This window comes from Phacochoerus africanus, chromosome 13 (assembly GCF_016906955.1).
Source record: "Phacochoerus africanus isolate WHEZ1 chromosome 13, ROS_Pafr_v1, whole genome shotgun sequence".
In the NCBI taxonomy this organism is placed as follows: domain Eukaryota; kingdom Metazoa; phylum Chordata; class Mammalia; order Artiodactyla; family Suidae; genus Phacochoerus; species Phacochoerus africanus.
The window spans coordinates 45,140,261-45,163,538 of record NC_062556.1 but is presented as its reverse complement, the minus strand read 5'-3'; the positions used below and the strand labels follow the sequence as shown (position 1 = coordinate 45,163,538).

Sequence of the window (23,278 nt, the reverse complement as noted above, 5' to 3'; positions counted from 1 at the left end):
AGAGACTGGTTGTACAACAACGTGAATACACTCAATATAATGGACTCTACCCTTAAAAATGAGTAGGTGGTAAATTTTATGTTAGGTGGTTTTTTTTACTGCAACTGCAACTGCAACTGCAAAAAAAAAAGTAGAAAAAGAAAAAGTGAAAGTCTGGTAATTTAGAGAGAAGGCAAGGTTGTAGTCATATTAAGAAACAAGCTAGTGGAGTTCCCATCGTGGCTCAGTGGTTAATGAATCCGACTAGGAACCATGAGGTTGTGGGTTTGATCCCTGGCCTTGCTCAGTGGGTTAAGGATCCGGCGTTGCCGTGAGCTGTGGTGTAGGCTGCAGACGAGGCTCAGATCCTGTGTTGCTGTGGCCCTGGCGGCTACAGCTCCGATTAGACCCCTTGCCTGGGAACCTCCATATGCAGCTGGAGTGGCCCTAGAAAAGGCAGAAAGACAAAAAAAAAAAAACAACAACAAAAAAAACCAAGCTAGAATAGGAGTTCTCTTGTGGCACAGTGGGTTAAGGATCCCATATTGTTACTGCAGTGGCTTGGGTTGGGTTTGATCCTTGATCCAGGAAATTCCACATGCCATAGGCACAGCCAAAACAAACAAAAACAACCCCCAAAAACAAAAAGAGAAAAAAAGAATAAGCTAGAATAGATTCTATGATGTTAAAAAATCCTAATTTATAATATATATAAAAAGTTACATCATTGTATCTCATCTCTGCCCAAATTCATCAAATAAACATTTACATCTTAAATTCAAGACAGAGTGCTTAATACTGAAGACCAAAAAATGCATAAGAAACAATTCTTGCCTTCAAAGAAACGGACAAGTAAACAATTATATGGCAAGGAGAAGTAGAGATATAAAGCACAGACGACATAATACAGATTATTATGGTAGACCAGATAGAACTTTCTGGAAGGAGTGGCGTCTGAATTAGAAATTCACAAAGCTTTTATATCATAATCTAGCTCTGAGGTTTATTAATGGTAGGACATGATAGAAAGAACTTTTTTTTTTAAAAGAGTAATTCATATCTAGAAATGAAAGAAAGAGGGAAAAAAATAGGGATTTAGAGGAAGTCTTCCTCATTTCTTTACCACTGTATTTTCTTTCTTTTCTTTCTTCTTTCCTTCCTTCCTTCCTTCCTTTCTTTTTTTCTTTCTTTTTTTTTTTTTGCTATTTCTTGGGCTGCTCCTGCGGCATATGGAGGTTCCCGGGCTAGGGGTCTAATCGGACCTGTAGCCACCGGCCTATGCCAGAGCCACAGCAACGCGGGATCCGAGTGGTGTCTGCAACCTACACCACAGCTCACGGCAACGCCAGATCATTAACCCACTGAGCAAGGGCAGGGACCGAACCCGCAACCTCATGGTTCCTAGTTGGATTCGTTAACCACTGCGCAACGACCGGAACTCCTCTTTTTTTTCCTTTTTCTTTTCTTTCTTTTCTTTTTTCTTTCTTTCTTTCTTTCTTTCTTTCTTTCTTTCTTTCTTTCTTTCTTTTTTCTTTCTATCGTCTCCTCCTCTCTCTCTCTCTCTCTCTCTCTCTCTCTCTCCTCTCTCTCTCTCTCTCTCTCTCTCTCTTTCTTTCTTTCTTTCTTTCTCCTCTTCCTTCCTTCCTTCTTTGTCTTTTCTAGGGCTGCACCCATGGCATATAGAGGCTCCCAGGCTAGGGGTCTAATCAGAGCTATAGTTGCTGGCCTACGCCAGAGCCATAGCAACACGGGATCCGAGTGCATCTGCAACCTACACTGCAGCTTACGGCAATGCCGGATCCTTAACCCACTGAGCGAGGCCAGGGAATGAACCAGCATCCTCATGGATACTAGCCAGATTCGTTATCACTGAGCCACAATGGGAACTCCCAACACTGTATTTTCTATTTTTAAAATTAGGTTAAATATTTCTGTGCTTTTGTCCACACCATTACTTTAACTTGGATAATCGGTATTCCTTTATATTAAAATATATACATATAACAAAGGAGGTTAACTGAACTAGATTATAAAATGCTTTTAGATTAATAACTAGAGTTGAAAATAAGACATTTTAGCATCTTAGAAGAAAACAAATTATGTATGTTAGTTTTTTTTTTTTTGGTCTTTTTAGGGCCGCACTTGTGGCACATGGAGGTTCCCAGGCTAGGAGTCCAACTGGAGCTAAGCCGCCGGCCTATGCCACAGGCACAGCAACTCTGGATCCAAGCCAAGACTGTGGCCTATACCACAGCTCATGGCATCGCCGGATCCTTAACCTGAGCAAGCCCAGGGATCGAACCTGCAACCTCATGGTTCCTAGTTGGATTCGCTAACCACTGAGCCACGACAGGAGCTCCTGTAAGTTTAGTTTTAATGAATAAGGGTATCTGAATTTAAAATGCATGCCTGAGAAAGGCCATTTTCACAAACCTGTGTTGCAGAAAGTCATATATTAGATGTATTCAAATGAAATAAAAGGGAAGGATGATTAGAGTTTTTAGGCCAACAGTAGATTTATAAGTATATATTATTATCAAAGGCTTTTTCTGTTCTCTCACACTCAGCTAACAGCTTATGACATTGTAAACTTCCAAAGAACACAGTGATCAGGAAGATTCTTTCATATCTACAATGATAACCATGGATATCATTGATATTGTTATATTGATTCTTCATTAGGAGGTGGGGGGTGACCTTTCACCCCAAGGGACAGAGAGAGTTTTGATTGTCACAGCTGGGGGGAGGGGGTGTGCTACTGGCATCTAGAGCGCAGAGATGGGGATAAACATCCCACAAGGCAAAAAACTGCCCCCCACCCCCAGCCTGAATTCAAGAATTATCCAGCCTCTATGTCAACAGTGGTTGAGAACATACTACATAAAAAAACATATTCTTTTCCATTTCTTTTTTTTCTTGCACCTCTCTTCTTTTAAGTAACTCTTGGAAGGAGAAATGGAGCATATTTTATGACAAGAAAAAGAGAAAATACGACTGAGTTTTTCTTACTGACTAAAAATTTGGTCCATGCTGCATCTGAGGCAGCATTGTTTTGACCAATGTCAAGTGTCTTTTGACAAGACACTTTCCACCAAATTTTTACTTGACCAACGGAATAACAGACTTTGTACCAGATTTTATTGATTAATTAAAATATGAAATATAAGAAAAAACAGAGCCTGAAGAAAGAATCAGCAATTTATATCCATTTACATGATATCTGACCACCATTACTGGGCACTGGAAGTGCTTTCTCGTAGACTTCACAAATGATTATTACTTTAAAAACTGAAAGGTGTCTTGGTATTTGTGTTATGACATTTAAAGTCAAAATTTATACAGTTAGAGAAATACCAATAATAACAACTAACCAAAATATAAGCCACACATTTAAAATGCCTTGGAGAATTATGAAAGCTCCAAAATGTAAATCACAGAGTATACAATTTTATAACAAAATAGATAAAACCAAATATATTTTTATTATGATGATAAAATTTGTCAATTTAACATTCAGGTAAAATAAAATTTTAAGTTAGCTATTCAAAAATTGCCAAGGACATGATTAAGATAAACTTTCTGTTCATCAGAAAAAGAACTTCAGGAATGAATAAAGATACAGCAAATCTGTCCAAAACACTAGGTCTTCATCTTTTGTGTCTTAGACCACTCAGGAGCTTCTTTTTTGGTCTGTTAAAAAAAAATAATATAAAATAAAATAAAGAAAAAGAAAAGAAAAAATTAAGTAAAATGCTTATAAAGGAAGACAAGAGAAGCAATTCAGAGAACTAAGTATCTATATACATTGGGCCTTTTCATGTAAAATTATAGTAAATAATTGCTTTTTGTAATTCAGAAGTATACTTAAAGGCAGAGATTTTGTCTTTTGTCTCCTGTCTGGTATGTCTACAGAAAAAATACACAGCTGTGTTTTCTAGCTTAAAGCCTATATATTTAATATATTCTACAGATATGAGTATTTTATGAACTGATTCTACTTTCAAAGAAAATTATTAAGAAAATCAAGGATACAGCTTCCTTTTAGTTGTCTTAGCTATCTAGAGATAGATAGCTCATTCACTCAGTAGATAATTTAGTAAAGAATTTCTAGATCCAAATCATTGTGCTTCGGGCATTCTGAATCGCTGTTTACCAGAATACTTCTTGCGTGTACTGCTCAATCATTTCAGTCCCGAAGAGCCTGGGTATACAGAGTTGTAACAGAAAAGCAGGGGAGGTGGGCTATTATAGAAGAAAGCACTCGGAATTCTCTACATAAGGTACTGATTCCAATCAAAACATCTTCATTTATATAATACATCAAATTTGCATCACTCCTTTCCCACTTCCATCTCCTTGAAACTGTGAAGAACCACATCCTTACATATACGCACATGCACGTACACTGGCATATAGATAAGTATAATAACATACATGTTTATAATTTTTATATGCTAGAGCTGATGCAGAAAATGTTAGAAGTGTCATCAATGATCAGCTCCTCTTGACCTCAGCGATGCCCCTGTCCAGCTTCGATCACCACCAAATAACACAGTAGACCCCTCCCCGCCTCCTCCAACCCTACCTGTATACCATAGGTCTAACTTGAGCTACGAGTACTTTCACGTTATGGTCCCCAAAGGCAACAGAAGTTTCACTGTGTCAAAACGAACTCCCCGAATCCTGCATATCCTCTGTCTTGGTGAACGGTACCATACTTTGTTTAGCCATCTAAACCAAAAATGTTTGATTGCTTTTCATCTTAGATTTCTCCTTCTTTTCACTTGCTTCATCAGTTCTAAACAGTTCCCAACATTGGTTGACATAACTTTGAAACTCCTTATTCTACTTTGATCTTGACCCTAAAAAACTTACCTCGTCCCTCTCATCATTCCCAGCTTCATTCCTGCAAGCATTTCCTAAATCTGATGTGGCTTTCTCTTCTATTCTGTTCATCACCCGCAGTCCTTCCAAGCTTATCTCTCTAAAATGCAATCTGCATTAAAATACTTTCATAGTTTTTCTTTAATAGAAAGTCCAGAGTCCTCAGTATAAAGGTGAAAGAAGCTTCCAGGGTAAACTAAGGAAACCACAGGGAAAAGCCAAGCGCTATCTTCCAAGAGAATTCAAAGGTGACAGAGGTTAACCAAATCCAAAAGAAACCAAAGTACAAATCAGAATGCTAGTTTATCTGTCAGAGAAGGAGTAGGTTTCATTTTGAGAAACTGTGATCTTCACTAGGTCACAGTGTAAACTGGTTAACTGGTTCCTTCCTTCCTTCCTTCCTTTCTTTCTCTCTCTTTCTTCCTTCCTTCCTTTCTTTCTTTGTCTTTCTTTTTTTTTGTCTTTTTTTGCCATTTCTTGGGCTGCTCCAGGGGCATATGCAGGTTCCCAGGCTAGGGTTGAATCGGAGCTGTAGCCACCGGCCTACGCCAGAGCCACAGCAACGCGGGATCTGAGCCTCATCTGCAACCTACACCACAGCTCATGGCAACGCCGGATCGTTAACCCACTGAGCAAGGCCAGGGGTCGAACCTGCAACCTCATGGTTCCTAGGTGGATTCGTTAACCACTGTGCCAGGATGGGAACTCCCTTTCTTTGTCTTTTTAGGGCCACACCCTCGGCATGTGGAGATTCCCTGGCTAGAGGTCCCATCAGAGCAGTAGCTGCCGTTCTACACCACGGCCACAGCAACGTGGGATACGAGCCGCATCTATGACCTACACTACAGGTCATGGCAAAGCCAGATCCTTAACCCACTGGGCAAGACCAGGGATCCAACCTGTGTCCTTATGGATACAATTCGGGTTCGTTAACTGCTGAGCCACAACGGGAACTCCTAAACTGGTTTTCTTAACTGTGGATCGTGGACAAAAAGCATGAACATAACTTTTATAGACCAAGCTACAGGTCCTAAAGATTATAGCAAGAAATACAGAATTTGTACATTATGCATTTTCTCAATCAACTGATACTAAAAGTTTTTTGCTACTAGGTCTATATGGGGAGAAAGTAGAAACCCCCCTCTTTTTTTTTTTTTTTAATTAGGGCTGTGCCTGTGGCATATGGAAGTTCCTGGGTTAGGGGTCTAATTGGAGCTTCAGCTGAGGCCTACGCCACAGCCAAAGCAACACCAGATCCAGGCTGTGTCTGCGATCTATGCTGCAGCTTCCTGCAACACTGGATCCTTAACCCACTGAATAAGTCCAGGGATCAAACCGCATCCACACTGAGACTATGTCGGGTTCTTAACCCCCCTGAGTCACAATGGGAACTCCAAAAAGAACACTTTTGATATTCAAAACTCCTTTAGGAGTTCCCATTGTGGTGCAGCAAAAACAATCTGACTAGTATCCATGAGGATGTAGGTTCGATGCCTGGCCTTGCTCAGTGGGTTAAGGATCTGGCGTTGCCGTGAGCTGTAGTATAGGTCTCAGAAATGGCTTGGATGGGGCGGGGGTTTCAGTGGCTGTGGCTGAGGCGAAGGCTGGCAGCTGTAGCTCTAGTTTGACTCCTAGCCTGGGAACCTCCATGTGCAGCGGGTGTAGCCCTAAAAAGCATTAAAAAAAAAAAAAAACCCCAACAAACAAACAAAAATCCCCTCCTTTAATCTATGTCTCTTCCAATAAAGACCATCCTCCCTCCAACCCCTCCTCAATTCCTATTCTTCAGATGTGTTAATGAAGCAGCTTTGCCACAGTTGAGTGTACCTCTGTCCTGAGGAGTAAGCTGTTTTTCCATTTCATAAACTGACTTTTCAGTTCTTTGGTCATAACCTTTTAAAATTAATTTCACAGCCTGCTCCCACTGGATGAATGTATGCTTCTTACTCCTAGGTTATTTGGGGGGAACTTCAGTATCACTGTCAAGTTCAAACTATATTTAACTTAGAAGACAGGGCCCTTTAGGATCTGGTCCACACTTACTTCTCTAATCATGTCCATTGACACTCTACTGCATGAACTAAAGTATCTGTAGCTGAGCAGTTCCCACTGCAGCTCAGCAGAAAAGAATCTGACTAGTATCCATGAAGATGTAGGTTCGATCCCTGGCCTTGATCAGTGGGTTAAGGATTTGGTGTTGCCTTGAGCTGTGGTGTAGATTACAGACATGGCTCGGGTCTGGTGTGGCTATGGCTGTGGCGTACACCAGTGGCTACAGCTCTGATTTGACCCCTAGCCTGGGAACGTTCATATGCCACAGCTGTGGCCCTAAAAAGACAGGGAAAAAAAAAATTATCTGTAGCTGAGACTAGTTTTATAGTAATTTATTAAACACCTACAATGTACCAGGTCTTTAGTTAGGCTGTACAGATCTAAAAATGAGTAAGACCCTATGCTTGTTGCCTAGATTACTTCTAATTTCTCCTTTTTAATAACAGAACTCTGATTTTATTATGACAGTAATGGGCTCATCCAGTGAAAAAGTACATTTTATCATCCTCCTTTGCTGCCAGGTGTGGCCATGAGACTAAATTCTGACCCATGGAATATAAATAGAAGATCTTGGGTAGAACTTACAGAAAAATGACTTTAGAAAAGGAGATGGTATTTTCCTTCATTTACTCTTGCTTTCTGCTTGGAATGCAGTTGTGATGGCTTAGCTACAGCAACCATATTGTGATGCTGAGGATGGAAATCACACACCAAGGATGGTTTGAAGAGAAAGGCTGAAGGAACCTAGTTATCTGATGACCTCAAAGCGCCACACACTAGTCCTGAAAAGCTTATCTCTAGGCTTTTATCTGAGAGACAGAACAATTTGCTTAAGTCACTGCACTAGCAGTGGAACACAATTCCTAGACCTCTACTCTTATCCTTAAGTAAGTTATGGTGTTTATTTTGTTGCATGTTGTATTTCCCCACAGGGAAGGTATCTGGCATGCAGTATGTACCCCATGAAATGCTTCCTTTGTTTTTCTTTTTGTAGCTGGAGCACTATATAGAACAGTAGGTTAAAGCACAAGCTCTGGAATTAAAACAGGCTCCAGCCACTTATTTGTAAACGTGGGCAAGTTGATGACCTCTCAGTTACCTCACAGGTAATATGGGGAGAATAAAAAATAACTGGATATTCTGGGTACCCTCAGCCCTACTCTCCATCCTTTTCCACCCTGCTCTGCACCCCAGGTGCTGTCAGTGGTATCTTCTGGTTTCTGATTATGTTTACCTAGTGGACTGCACTGCAGGTTTGCAGGTGGGAGGAGAAAGAAGTTGGGATATCTGGTCTGCAGCTCCTTCTCTGCCTGGCAGCAGTTTGGTAACAGCTGAATTCTTCAACAGAAGAACAAAGTTTCTGGAGTAGCCACTGTGGCTCAGTGGGTTAACGAACCCATCTAGTATCCATGAGGATGCAGGTTCTATCCCTGGCTTTGCTCAGTGGGTTGAGGATCTGGTGTTGCCGTGAGCCACAGTGTAGGTCACAGATGAGGCTTGGATCCCTAGTTGCTGTGGATGTGGCATAGGATGGCAGCTGCAGCTCTGATTTGACCCGAAGCCTGGGAACGTCCATATGCTGCAGGTACAGCCCTAAAAAGCAGGAAAAAAAAAAAAGAACGAAGTTTCCATAAGAAGGCGCCAACCCCTCTCCTTGTCCCTTGAGACCCAGGAGTGATTAAAGCTTTGCACAGTTACTAATCCTAAAATGTTCATTATCACCTGTTGGTTTCCACCTGTTTGTAAACAGCCCCTTCAGTAGGTGACATGGGTTCCCTAAAAGGATCTTGACTGATAAACAGTAACCTACAGCAGTGGGCTGTTGAGAGGATAAAATGAGACATGCATTAAAAAGTACCCAGGCCTTAATACATGCTAACTAGGAAGAGCAGTTTCCACTTGATGTTCTCTCTGTCCACAGCACTCACTCCCATTTGTTTTTCAGGACTTAGCTGAAATGTCACCCCCTCTAGGAAGTCTGCTCTGTTTATAGCAGCTTCTTTGGTGTTCCTTTCAAGAACTTAAAGCCTTTAATGCTTAACTTATTTGTAATTATTTTAATTGTTGACTTGAATCAGCCACTCAATAAACTGTGCCTTCCTCTAGGGAAGTCATAATGTTCAATAAATGCTGGTCAAATGAATACATTTATTTCTATTGTCATTTTTGAATCTAAGTGCTTTAATATATCAACGAGAGTACTCAGTGGTTGATCCCTATATTATCCGCATTTTCAACAGTGAATACAATTGGATATTGGATGCTGAATATCCAACTAATATTTCTTAGCCTGAATCTCAGTTTGTAAATGTAAAACAGGTATCTTAGAACTTTTCCTGACTATTCGATTCAAAATAAACTTTAATGACTACATGTAAAAATAAGTTTCAGGGGTAGTGTTGACATTTTATCATAACTAATATGCGGAAGCACTTAATTTTCAAATGTTCTATGTAATCTCATTTTCCTTCTTGTCTCCAAGAGGCAAGTAGCCACAGCAATGAAGAGGGGTGTTTATAAAATAAGACATGGCTGCTCCTCCAGCTCCCTGACAGGCCTCCTTCCCTCCACTGCCAACTGGGCAGCGCATATTATTCTGCCTTCCCTCCTTGTTTCCCCAGCAGGGTGTTTCTTATTCCCTCGATGTATCCCTACAGCAGCCTCTTGTTTCTCCACCACCACCTTAGCTACCTGCTTCATTTCTACCTGACTTGATATAAGAGTCTGTTGCCTCTTTCTCTCCATTCTTTTTTTTAAAATTTTTTCTTTTTGTCTTTCCAGGGCTGCATCCGTGGCATATGGAGGTTCCCAGGCTAGGGGGCGAATCGGAGCTACAGCTGCCGGCCTACACCACAGCCACAGTGACTTGGCATCCGAAGTGTGTCTGCAACCTACACCACAGCCCACAGCAACGCCAGATCCTTAACCCACTGAGCAAGGCCAGGGATTGAACCCCGAGTCCTCATGGATACTAATGGATACTAGTTGGGTTCGTTACTGCTGAGCCATGATAGGAACTCCTCTTTTCATTCTTCTAATTCATCTTTCAGAGCCGCTGTCCAAGTCGGAGAACACAAACCTGACCCATTTGGTACTTGCTTCCTATTTAGTGTTTTATCACAAGGTATTCTATGATACACAGTTTCCATGATTAGACTCCTGGGCACTCCAGGGCAGGGGCCTGGGCCTGGAATAAGGCTTGAATAAATGAATACTTTCAAAGGAATGTACCGCAGACCAATTTCCTAAGAGGGATTCCAAAATGCTTTGAGATACAGCATGGAAGAACCTTGAGGATATTATGTTAAGTGAAATAAGCCAGTCACAAAAAGACAAGTATTATGCCACCTATTTGAGGTATCCAAAAGAGTCAAATTCGTAGAAATGGAAAAGGAGAGTGGTGGGTTGCCAGGGGCTATGGAGGTGGGGTGGGGGGAGCGGAGCTGTTGCTCAGTGAGTTTAAAGTTCAGGTTTTGCAAGATGAAAAAGTTCTGAGGCTCGGCCTCACAATAATATGCATACACTTAGCACCATTAAACTGTATGCTTAAAAACATGTAAAAGGGTATATTGTATATGTTTTTACTACCATAAAAACCCACCAAAACCAACCCAAGAGCTTTAAACAAAAGAATGTTTTGAAGAGGTTCCCTTATGGCTCAGTGGGTGAAGGGTCTGGCATTGACACAGTTGTGGCATGGGTTCATCCCTGGCCTGGGAACTTCCACATGCTGCAGGTATGGCAAAAAAAAGGTTTTGGAAAAGAGCAACAATGTTGAAAAGTGCATTGTTTCTAATATGAGCTATTTGGACTTTGCTGTTGAAGGAAGTTACATTATTTTATTAGATATTTTGCACCCCATCTTATTAAATAGAAGAAAACAAAAATAGGAGTTCCCGTTGTGGCACAGCGGAAATAAATCCGACTAGGAACCATGAGGTTGAGGGTTTGATTCCTGGCCTCGCTCAGTGGGTTAAGGATCAGGTGTTGCCGTGAGCTGTGGTGTAGGTTGCAGATGTGGCTTGGATCTGGTGTTGGTGTGGCTCTGGTGTAGGCTGGCAGCAACAGCTCTGATTGGACCCCTAGCCTGGGAACCTTCATACGACGCAGGTGTGGCCCTAAAAGGACAAAAGACAAAAATTAAAAAAATAATAATAATAATAGGACCTCATTTCTTATATATGTAATAGCAAAGCAAGTTTCCACCAGAATCTATTTTTATCTGCATACACTGCCATTTAAAATTTCCTTAATATTAAGATAATGATGAGTCCTAGCAAAATCCAGCTGCTCAAAAATGTTGAGCATTTGGTTTTACTTCTTTCAGGTCTTGCTTATGTGTTACCTTCTCAGAGAAACTATCCCTCCCTATTTCTCACCCTTCTCCCTGTTTTACTTTTCTCCATTGCATTTATCATTTTTTCACTTGCTCCAAAATTTATTTTTTTGTCTTTTGGTTTAGAGTCTACCTCCATAAAAGAAGGAAAGCTTCATGGAAGCAGGAATTTTTAGATCCCTATTGCCCCTAACAGGGTGTGGCACAAAACAGGTGCTCAGTGAACATTTCTGAATGAATGAATGAATGATGTTCAGGCCTGCTATGACAGATGCCTCTCAGCTCTATTTAAGTCTGGACAAAAAGTCTTTTTTTTTTTTTGTCTTTTTGCATTTTCTAGGGCTGCTCCTGTAGCATATGGAGGTTCCCAGGTGAGGAGTCGAATCGGAGCTGCAGCCACCGGCCTACGCCAGAGCCACAGCAACGTGGGATCCGAGCTGCGTCTGCAACCTACACCACAGCTCACGGCAACGCCGGATCGTTAACCCACTGAGCAAGGCCAGGGATTGAACCCACAACCTCATGGTTCCTAGTCAGATTTGTTAACCACTGCGCCATGATGGGAACTCCTAAGTCTGGACATAAAGTCTTATGAGAGACTTTATTCAAGAGCTGCTCCTACACTATGTGAAAGAAAATGCCACTACAGTAATTCAATAACATGGCTTCAGCTAATCAGACAACATCACCTTTATAAGCATAGTGAGCAGTATTTATTTATTTAGCCATGCCTGAGGCATATGGAAGCTCCCTAGCCAGGGATCAAACCTGTGCCACAGCAGTGATAACGCTGGATCCTTAACTCGCTGAGCAACCAGGGAACTCTTTGTGGGCAGTATTTATGATCCTAAGTAACACTGCAGTTATTGAGTAGAAATAATAATGACTGGTAAGATATGAAAAAAGCATATTCTGCTATATGAATATGTGCAATCTTTCTATTGGTAAACTTTTTTTTTTTTTTTGGTCTTTTTAGGGCCACACCCACGGCATATGGAAGTTCCCAGGCTAGGAGTTGAATCAGAGCTGCAGCTCCTGGGTTATGCCACAGCCACAGCAACATGGGATCCATGCTACATCTGTGACCTATATCATAGCTCACAGCAACGCCGGATCCTTAACCCACTGAGCAAGGCCAGGGATTGAACCTGTGTCCTCATGGATACTAGTCCGTTTTGTTACCACTGAGCTACGATGGGAACTCCCCCTATTGGTAAACTTCTGGGCTCAGTCACATTACTGCCTGAAGTTCAGGTTATCTGTTAATTACATTAGGATAGTATATGTCAAGTGATTTCTCATTTACATCATTATCTATGTCTAAACACTACCAAAATTCAAACAAATTCCATGGAGATAATAGTGACTCTGGAAAGTTGATTTCTGCTTCTCCTGAAACATACATTCTTCCTTTCCAGATATTTTGTCAGTTGGGTACTATCCATTAGTGACAACCCAAAGATCCAGACACTGGAAATTCCTAAACCTTACCAACTTCTGATTAGTACTGAGTAACTAGCATAAGATAGATCAGATTGGCAAACTATGGTCCATGTTCTGTTTCTGTATGGACTGACTACTAAGAATGGACTTAACATTTTAAAAGAAAGGTAAATACAAACCGAATATGCAACAGTGAAGGTAGGTGCCTCGCAAATATTTATTCTTTTGCTCTTAAAAAAAAAAATGTGCCCACACCCGATAGATGACTGTTAAACAAAGTGGGCACAAAAATTCAGATATACAATTAGCTGCTTTTTATTTTGGTCATTCTACTCTTACACCCATTTTTTTTTTTTTTGTCTTTTTGCCTCTTGAGGGCCGCTCCCGTGGCATATGGAGGTTCCCAGGCTAGGGGTCGAATCGGAGCTGTAGCTGCAAGCCTACGCCAGAGCCACAGCAACGTGGGATCTGAGCCGTGTCTGCTACACCACAGCTCACGGCAACGCCGGATCCTTAACCCACTGAGCGGGGCCAAGTATCGAACCCTCAATCTCAGGGTTCCTAGTCAGATTCATTAACCACTGAGCCACGAGGGGAACTCCTCTTACACCTATTTAAACAGTAGTGTTTCTTTTATGTTACTCTCTTAAAGTTATTTACCCTTTCTACTCAAAAGACGGTGCTTTAGGTAACAAATTTTGTTATGCCTCTTCAGTTATTAACAGAGTTAATCTTTTAACTGAGGAAGGTGCTTATTTTCTGGCTATTTCACATTTCTTTTTCTAATTTAAAACTCTTATAGATTCCATGATATGAAACCCTTTGAATATTATATTATATTATATAATTTTTTTTTGGCCACACCCACAGCATGTGGACGTTCTGGGCCAGGGATCAAATCCATGTCACAGCAGCAATCCAAGCCATAGCAGTGACAACGTTGGATCCAGATCCTTAACCTGCTTCACCACCTGGAAAGTCCACACAGAGTAGACATGATATTAGATATACAAATTACTAAAAGTGAACTTTTATATTGGAACCACTGCTTTAATTTTTATGGCCTGGTTTAGGTTAATAACATTTGTAATTTTATAAAGAAACGGTATAGATTAATGAAAGCATCAAATTATTAGTGGTATTAACAGGCCCTGAAGTAAATCGTATTCCAGATTTAGGAAAGGCCTCAGAAGGGCTGTGGTAAAAACAAATGACAGGATTAACTGGAAATCTACCAGGAGTAATTTACTGTTACAATGTGATTTAGGAGATAAAAAACTGATAAGATAGGTACTTTTGTGTCATCCAGAAGCATCCAACTAAAACATTAATATATAACTTGGGGATTATAACATATTGAGAAAGAATGCTGACTGATGTATGCAGGCATAATAAGCCTGGTGGATTATTCCTGGAATCTAGAAAAAGAGCTAGAAATTAAGAATCTATTAGTGTTCAGCCAGTGCCACTTTTCTAAAGAGAAGAAATACTATGTCTAGTAGATATAATTACTTTGTTTTCCAAAAAAAAAAAAAAGATATAAGCTAGGAATCAAAGAAATAAATATTTATGGGCTTTCACAGAAAGGGCCAAACTTAAATTTGTCTAGGATCACTGACCCAGCTTTCCTACCAAGTGGCAAAATGAGGAACTGGCCCACATCATTCAGTCCTCATGGCTCTACTTCCATGGCCACCAAAAAATTCCCGATTTCTAATTTCGCATACAGCTAAATTACATCAGGAAGAGGCTGCAATTAGTATTGCTGAGACTTGAAATGGAAAAAATATTTTTAAAAATGTAAATGTACATGGCTAGCTATCTTGAGGTCTGAGCATATTCTGGTGAGATAAATAGATTTGATGTTAAAAAGTGAGAGCAGAGGAGTTCTCTGGCAGCCTAGAGGTTACGAATCTGGCATTGCCAATGCAGTGGCTCAGCTCACTGCTGAGGCACTGGGTTCAATCTCTGGCCCAGGAATTTCCATGTGCCATGTGTTTCCCCCTAGCCCCCAAAAAGGTGAAATCAGAGCTTCCAAACAAATGGGACAAGAGTGTTAGAGGTACAATGAGCAGATGGTCCCCTCAGGCCCCAGAGATGGCTGGAGCCCCTTTAATCTACCCACAGCATTCATTTACCCTGGCGTGCCATACAAATATTATACTTTCCTATGTGTGTTATGATATGAAAAATGTGGGTGGCACAGAGTTGACATGAGTCTGTGGTAATGCTACCCCAGGTGGCATCCTGTGTCACTTAATACATCCAATGGATTGTACTCATTAAGTATATCATAAATAATGGCTAAATTCCATCTTGATCCAACTATAAACTCTTCCTTATGAATAATGAGAAAAATATTTTTATAACTTATCTAAATTTTTTTTCTTTGCTTTTTAGTGCCACACCTGTGGCATATGGAAGTTCCCAGGCTAGGCGTCGAATCGGAGCTGCAGCTGCTGGCCTCCACCACAGCCAAGCAACACAGGATCCAAGCTGCGTCTGTGACCTACACCACAACTCACTGCAATGCCAGATCCTTAGCCCACTAAGCGAGGCCAGGGATCCAACCTACATCCTCATGGATACTAGTTGGGTTCATTACTGCAGAGCCAGAATGGAAACTCTCTCTCTTTTTCAACCTAATTAAAAAAAAAATTTGGTAAAATACACACAATATAAAATTTATCATCTTAACCATTTTTAAGTGTTCTCAGTGGCATTAGGTATGTTTACACGGCTGAGCGACCATCACCACCACCCATCCACAGAAATTTTTCCATTTTGTGTAACTGAAACTCTGCACACATTAAAGCAGTAACTGCCCACTGCCCCTGGTTTCTGGAAACCAACATTCTACTTTCTGCCTCTTTGGATCTGACAACTCTAGGTATATCCTGTCTACTTGCATTTTTCTTTTGTCCTAAGGAGAAGTGTTAATAAGCGGTAAAATGTGATACACTATACAATGGAATACTATTCAGCTATAAAGAATGAAATGGAGTTTTCCTGTGGCACAGTGGGTTAAGGGTTGGGCATTGTCACTGGAGTAGCTTGGGTTGCTGCTGTGGCATGAGTTTGATCACTGGCCCGGGAACTTCCAGGAGGTATTACGAATTACCTACCTCAATAGTTTGTAATACCTATAAGGGAGATAAGAGTAGTAAAATTGATTCACTTTGCTGTACATCTGAACTAATACAACACTGTAAGTCAACTATGCGCCAATAAAATTTTTTAAAAAGTGGTGAAATGACTAAAATCAGACTTAAGAATGCAGTAAGAGAGGAATAAAGTCTATATTATTAAACATTCTATTTTTTTTTTTTTGCTGTTTCTTGGGCCGCTCCCGCGGCATATGGAGGTTCCCAGGCTAGGGGTTGAATCGGAGCTGTAGCCACCGGCCTATGCCAGAGCCACAGCAACGCGGAATCCGAGCCGCGTCTGCAACCTACACCACAGCTCATGGCAACGCCGGATCGTTAACCCACTGAGCAAGGGCAGGGACCGAACCCGCAACCTCATGGTTCCTAGTCGGATTCGTTAACCACTGCGCCATGATGGTAACTCCTAAACATTCTATTTCTGAATAATGAAAACGAACACAAATTAGAAAATATCTTGTGAATATTACACTCCCTGCCCTTGGAATTTCTGTTTAACCTGTACTGTCACCTATTAAATCCTGGACATTCTTTAAGCTCCTGGGCCAGGGATTGAACCTGCACCACGCTGTAACCAGACAAAGCAGTGACAACACCAGATCCCTAACCTGCTGAATGACAAGGTAACTCTTTTTTGAAAAAATTGAAAGTATAGTTAATTTACAATGTAAATCCGGGACATTCTTCAAGGCCATCCTCAAATATTCTTTTCCCTGGAGCCCATCAACATCATATAATCTCTTCTTTCTTTGAATTTCCACATCGGTTTGTATTTCCTTTAAGGTAGTCCACTTGATTTTACCTTTTATTATTATTTTTTCCCTATTTCAGCTACATCCATGGCACATGGAAGTTCTGGGGCCAAGTGTGGAATCCCAGCTGCATCTGCAGCCCACACCACAGCTGCGGCAACACCGGATTCCTAACCAACTGCACCGGACTGGGAATTGAACCCGAAATGTCACAGAGACAAGTTGGATCATCAATCCACCAAGTCACAGAGGGAACTCCTCACCTTCTATTTTTTTTTTTTTTTTTTTGTCTTTTTAGGGCTGTACCCTTGGCATATGGAGGTTCCCAGGCTAGGGGTTGAATCAGAGCTAGAGCTGCTGGCCTATGCCACAGCCACAGCAACGCAGGATCCGAGCCACATCTGCAACCTATACCACAGCTCATGGCAATGCTGGATCCTTAACCCACTGGGCGAGGCCAGGGATCAAACCCAAGCCCTCACAGATACTAGTGTCGGATGATTCGTTAACCACTGAGCCATGATGGGACTCCCACCTTCTACTATTTTTATTTGTTTTCCTATTCTTTTTTTTTTTTTGTCTTTTCTGGGGCCACACCCGTGGCATGTGGAAGTTCCCAGGCTAGGGGTCTAATTGGAGCTACAGCTGCTGGTTTATGCCAGAGCCACAGCAACGCCAGATCCACAGCTCTGAGACCTACACCACAGCTCACGGCAATGCCAGATCCTTAACCCACTGAGCGGGGCCAGAGATCGAACCTGAAACATCATGGTTCATAGTCAGATTTGTTAACCACTGTGCCACGACAGGAACTCCTGTTTTCCTATTCTTGATTCTGAAAAAGAAACATCTTTAAAGCTGATTTATCTTAATGATCAGATATTCCATAATGTTTTGCATAGGTTTTTCCATATAGTCAGTACACACTTCCAGAACTTAACTTGAACATTTTTTGCCTTCCAGATAACTGCTTTCTAAATCACTTCTAGAGAATCATCTGGCGAATCGTTTTGTTTATATAATCATTTGTGTATAAATTATGTGAATGTAATCAACCCATCCAAGATATGCTAGTCAACGAGATAACTGGTATAAGCCACGAACTGAACCCTATCATAACCTCACTGCAATGCAGTCATTCTAGACCTGATGGGCTGGCGTTGCACATTCTTACTATGTTCCCTACTCGGAGACTAAAGCTCTTTCTTTCTTTTTTAATGCTTACAATACTTGGAAAGAAGACTAACAGCAGGATTGCTAATATGCCTTTTTAATAAAGTATTGAAAAAATAGTGACTGCTATGAATCCTGAGTAATTGGCATTTTGGAAAAGGATGGCAGCAGAAAATTAGCAAAAGAGAGTCCCATGCTGCTCTGGAAGGAGAGAGGAAAGTTGCTCCCCAAAGGGTTAGAACAGGAGTTCCTTGGTGGCTTAGCGGGTTAAGGATGGGGGCGTCATCACTGCTCCACTCTGAGTTCAATCCCTGGCCCAGGAACCTCCATATGCTGTGGGCAACACCCACCCCCTCACCAAAGGATTAGAATAGCTCCCATTTTTTTTCTAGGAAAGGGACAGGTGAAGTTAGGAAAAACAGCTAGAACAGACCTTGAAAGAGAAAGCAGAAGATCAATGGAAATGAACTGTGTTTCTGGATGAAAGAGATTGAAGGCGTGTTGTCTGATGCAGAAGCAGGACTAAACATGGTCTTGGGAGCTGCTTACACTCTCCCGGTAGCTTACTTAGTTTAACATTAAAATTCCACACACAGGAACAACCAAAGACCCAGAATCGCCAAAGCAATCCTGAGAAACAAAAACCAAGCAGGAGGCATAACTCTCCCAGACTTCAAGAAATGCTACAAAGCCACAGTCATCAAAACAGTGTGGTACTGGTATCAAAACAGACAGATAGACCAATGGAACAGAATAGAGAACCCGGAAATAAACCCTGACACCTATGGTCAATTAATCTTTGACAAGGGAAGCAAGAACTTAAAATGGGACAAAGAAAGTCTATTCAGCAAGCAATGCTGGGAAACCTGGACAGCTGCATGCAAAGCAATGAAACTAGAACACACCCTCACACCATGCACACAAATAAACTCCAAATGGCTGAAAGACTTAAATATACGACAGGACACCATCAAACTCCTAGAAGAAAACATAGGCAAAACACTCTCTGACATCAACATCAGGAATATTTTCTCAGGTCAGTCTCCCAAAGCAATAGAAATTAGAGCAAAAATAAACCCATGGGACCTCATCAAACTGAAAGGCTTTTGCACAGCAAAGGAAATCCAAAAGAAAACAAAAAGACAACTTTCAGAATGGGAGAAAATAGTTTCAAATGATGCAACCGACAAGGGCTTAATCTCTAGAATATATAAACAACTTATACAACCCAGCAGCAAAAAAGCCAAATCAATCAATGGAAAAATGGGCAAAAGACCTGAATAGACATTTCTCCAAAGAAGATATACAGATGGCCAGCAAACACGTGAAAAACTGCTCAACATCACTGATTATAACAGAAATGCAAATCAAAACTACCATGAGATACCACCTCACACCAGTCAGAATGGCCATCATTCATAAATCCACAAATAACAAGTGCTGGAGGGGCTGTGGAGAAAAGGGAACCCTCCTGCACTGGAGTTGGTGGGAATGTCAACTGGTACAGCCACTATGGAGAACAGTTTGGAGATACCTTAGAAATCTACACATAGAACTTCCGTATGACCCCGCAATCCCACTCTTGGGCATCTATCCGGACAAAACTCTACTTAAAAGAGACACATGCACCCGCACGTTCATTGCAGCGCTATTCACAATAGCCAGGACATGGAAACAACCCAAATGTCCATCGACAGAGGATTGGATTCGGAAGAGGTGGTATCTATACACAATGGAATACTACTCAGCCATAAAAAAGAATGACATCATGCCATTTGCAGCAACATGGATGGAACTAGAGAATCTCATCCTGAGTGAAATGAGCCAGAAAGACAAAGACAAATACCATATGATATCACTTATAACTGGAATCTAATATCCAGCACAAATGAACATCTCCTCAGAAAAGAAAATCATGGACTTGGAGAAGAGACTTGTGGCTGCCTGATGAGGGGGGGAGGGAGTGGGAGGGATTGGGAGCTTGGGCTTATCAGACACAATTTAGAATAGATTTACAAGGAGATCCTGCTGAATAGCATTGAGAACTTTGTCTAGATATTCATGTTGCAATAGAACAAAGGGTGGGGAAAAAAATGTAATTGTAATGTATACATGTAAGGATAACTTGATCCCCTTGCTGTACAGTGGGAAAAAAAAAAATTCCACACACAGCTTAGAGTTTTAACAGCTAAGAAGACAACTAAATTGGGGGAGGCAATAACTGATTTTTTAAAAAATTCTATGTTACCAAATATTGATTGAATATCCTCTTTGTTCATGGGGTACGCAAGGCAATGGGAACACAGCTTCTGTCCTTTAAGCACTTACATTCTGTGATTCCAGTTAGTTTTTGTTGGTTCATTAAATACCTGAAAAACAACTCTGCCGCAGCTGTGATGTCAATGGTCAGAGCTTTCCTCTAAAATACACCTTTTAGGGTTGTCGTCATATGTAAATATCACATGAGCACCGCAAAACATTCATATGATTATAAAAGAATGTGAAGAAAAATGTCTCAAGCTCTTATGCCTCCTCTTCCTCTCCATAACACAGCTCTACCTCCAATTAACAGGAGTTTTGTGTTTTCCTCATATTTTTAGTGCATGTATAAACACACATTCATCTATGCATTCATCCAACCATCCCTCCATCTTTTTTTTTTTTGTCTTTTCTAGGGCTGCACCTGCAGCATATGGAGGTTCCCAGGCTAGGGGTCCAATCAGAGTAGCCACCGGCCCACACCAGAGCCCCAGCAATGTGGGATCTGAGCCATGTCTGCGACCTACACCACAGCTCACGGCAACACCGGATCCTTAACCCATTGAGCAAGGCCAGGGATTGAACCCAAAATGTCATGGATACTAGTCGGGTTCGTTAACCTCTGAGCCCAGGTGGGAACTCCCATAAATTCTGTATTAACAAAATGAGAGAAAATATAAGAGAAGCACTGTATTATGGAAAATTGAAAATACTCAAAATAACAACTGGAAAAATGACTATTGTAAAAACGACAATGCCTTAAGAGAATCATAGCATGTTAGTAAAAAGGAGTCCAGACTTCATTTCATGTAATCTCCCTCCTAATTTTACAGATAAGAACCAGCTCCAGATATTTAAATGACTTGCCCCAGCCGACCCAGTCAGTTCACATGCCTAATTCTGCATTTTTAGCACATAGTCTCGATTTGACTGGTTTACAGCATGATCTCAGTTTTCATTAGGATGTAGCTGTGATCATACCTCTTACGAAGAATTTTCTCTTGTATATAAAAGAAACTTTACTGAAGAAAAAGAGAAGAAAATGCAGATAAGCATAAAGAAGGAAATAAAAACTACCCAATCAGTACTCCCTATTTCAGATCTTCTTAATTTTGTCTCATTGCAGAACCTTATCTGAACATACTGGAGAAATTTTACTGTTACTTATGTCCTGGTGACAGTCAGGATGTCAGGGTATCAGAATCAGGTTACCGAGCTAGTCAGAAAAGTAGGAGGTCAGGGTCAGAAGGAGTAGATCACTGCTTGGAACAGAAGGGTCAGAAAGGCAAGCCAGAGAGTGTGACAGGCTTTTCGAATTTCACTGTATCTTGTGGTTTTCTTTCTTTCTTTTCTTTTTTTTTTAGTATAGCATTTTTTATTACTGTATTACATTTATAGTTGTACAGTGATCAATGCAACCAAATTTTACAGCATTTCCAACACAAACCCCCAGCACATCCCCCCATCCCCCTGTCTCTTGTGGTTTTCATCTGACCCTACATTTCCCAACAGCATCCACCATTCAGTCTACTCTCTTCCTGGGGATTAGAATGTAGACACATCCTAGTGTCTGCCATGAGCTTAGCCCACTTTCTGAGGAAAACTTGCCAAGCCGTGGTCCTTGTGAAGAAACAGCTATAGTCAGCTTTCTTTTTTTTTCTTTTGTCTTTTTGCCTTTTCTAGGGCCGCTCCTGTGGCATATGGAGGTTCCCAGGCTAGGGGTCGAATCGTAGCCACCGGCCTACGTCAGAGCCATAGCAACGCTGGATCCATGCCGCGTCTGCAACCTACACCACAGCTCACGGCAATGCTGGATCCTTGACCCACTGAGCAAGGGCAGGGATTGAACCCGCAACCTCATGGTTCCTAATCAGATCCTTTAACCACTGAGCCATGATGGGAACTCCAGTAGTTAGCTTTCTTTGGTACCATGTGATGTCTGCTCACTTAGTAAGGGCAGCCATTCAGTTAGGCTGGCTAATAACCTTCCAAGTCTTGCCACAAAGGGGTATCTCCCAACAAGGATGAGCTGTGCCAACTAGAGTCTTGCTTTTGCAATATACAGAGAGAGCGAGGTTATAAGGGAGCAGACTGGGGAAAGGATGCGTAGAAACATGTCTCAAGAGAAGGGGCTGTGGGCACAAGTTGACGAGGAAAGGGAAACCATAAGCGAGCAGATGCTAAGAAATAGAAGCTGATGTATCACTAGGGGAGAAGATCCATGGACTCAGCTGTGGAAATCCACAGAGCTGCCTTGTACCCGAGCTGGTTGATCTAGACTTCCTGTTTTCTCCATCCTGTTAGCTCAGTCTCGATTGCCACACACATCCTTAGGGTAATTATCCCTTATTTCATTCAGATTGTAACTCTGTTATTTTTTCAAAAGAAAGGAGGCTGAAGTATGTAATCACCAAGCAATCTCTCACATCTCACTGCTCTTGAGTAGCATGTTCTGAATGTATAATGAAACAGCTTAGATCAGAAGTTCCCATACTTGACCGATTATTATAATCATCTAGGGAGTTAAAAAAATTAACTGGGGACTCACTGAATCAGAATATTGCATAGAAAATCTTTCTGGTTTTAAGTCTTTGTTCTGATGGTAAAAATCATGTTTCTTCTGAGAAATTATGGCACGGAGGGGAAACCATGTTGAAATAAAGTGAAATATTTAATATGCTTGCTCCTATTTTTTTTCTGTTGTCTTTTTATTCTTAATTCTAATTAAATATTTCCTAATTTATTTTCTCTACTTTTAATGCAAAAATTTCAAATTTTTTCTTTGACTGATTTCTATGAACATGCATTTTTACCTAATAACGCATTTAGGTAATCATTACATAATTTTAATACATTACATAATATGATTGGCTTTATACTTTAAAAGAAACTCAGAGCAAAAGTTATTATTTTACAAATAAGAGGGGGCAGATGATATTCTGCATCTCCTTACTCTTATGTAAATTTAAAAATGATACAAACTGTCTCTCTAATTCATTTATAATTTGTCCCTGGAGACTGGGGGAGGTAAGTGCTAGATTAATGTTAATTCCTGGGCAAGTACAATATATTAACTAGAAATATAAAACCCAACTATCAGCTGTTAAGATATTTATTCATTCAGAAAAGGGGCTGATACAGATCTTTCGAGGCCCTTTTATTTATTTGTTTGTTTGTTTATTTATTTATTTTTGCCTTTTCTAGGGCTGCTTCCTGCGGCATATGGAGGTTCCCAG

The 23,278-nt window shown here is 40.9% G+C and overlaps 1 protein-coding gene across 4 annotated transcripts in view; it reads right to left on the bottom strand.

Annotated features, from left to right (window-relative positions):
- Nucleotides 1-3,079: 3,079 nt before the first annotated feature.
- The window catches only part of PIBF1 (progesterone immunomodulatory binding factor 1), a 251,953-nt gene continuing 231,754 nt past the window's right edge, over nt 3,080-23,278 (bottom strand). For 3 of the 4 annotated variants that reach the window (XM_047756196.1, XM_047756197.1, XM_047756198.1), the window contains one exon: nt 3,080-3,669. In XM_047756196.1, coding sequence (XP_047612152.1) covers nt 3,619-3,669 — 51 coding nt within the window. In that variant the 3' untranslated portion in view covers nt 3,080-3,618. The remainder of the gene's footprint in view (nt 3,670-23,278) is intronic. The other variant, XM_047756200.1, reaches the window with a different exon arrangement.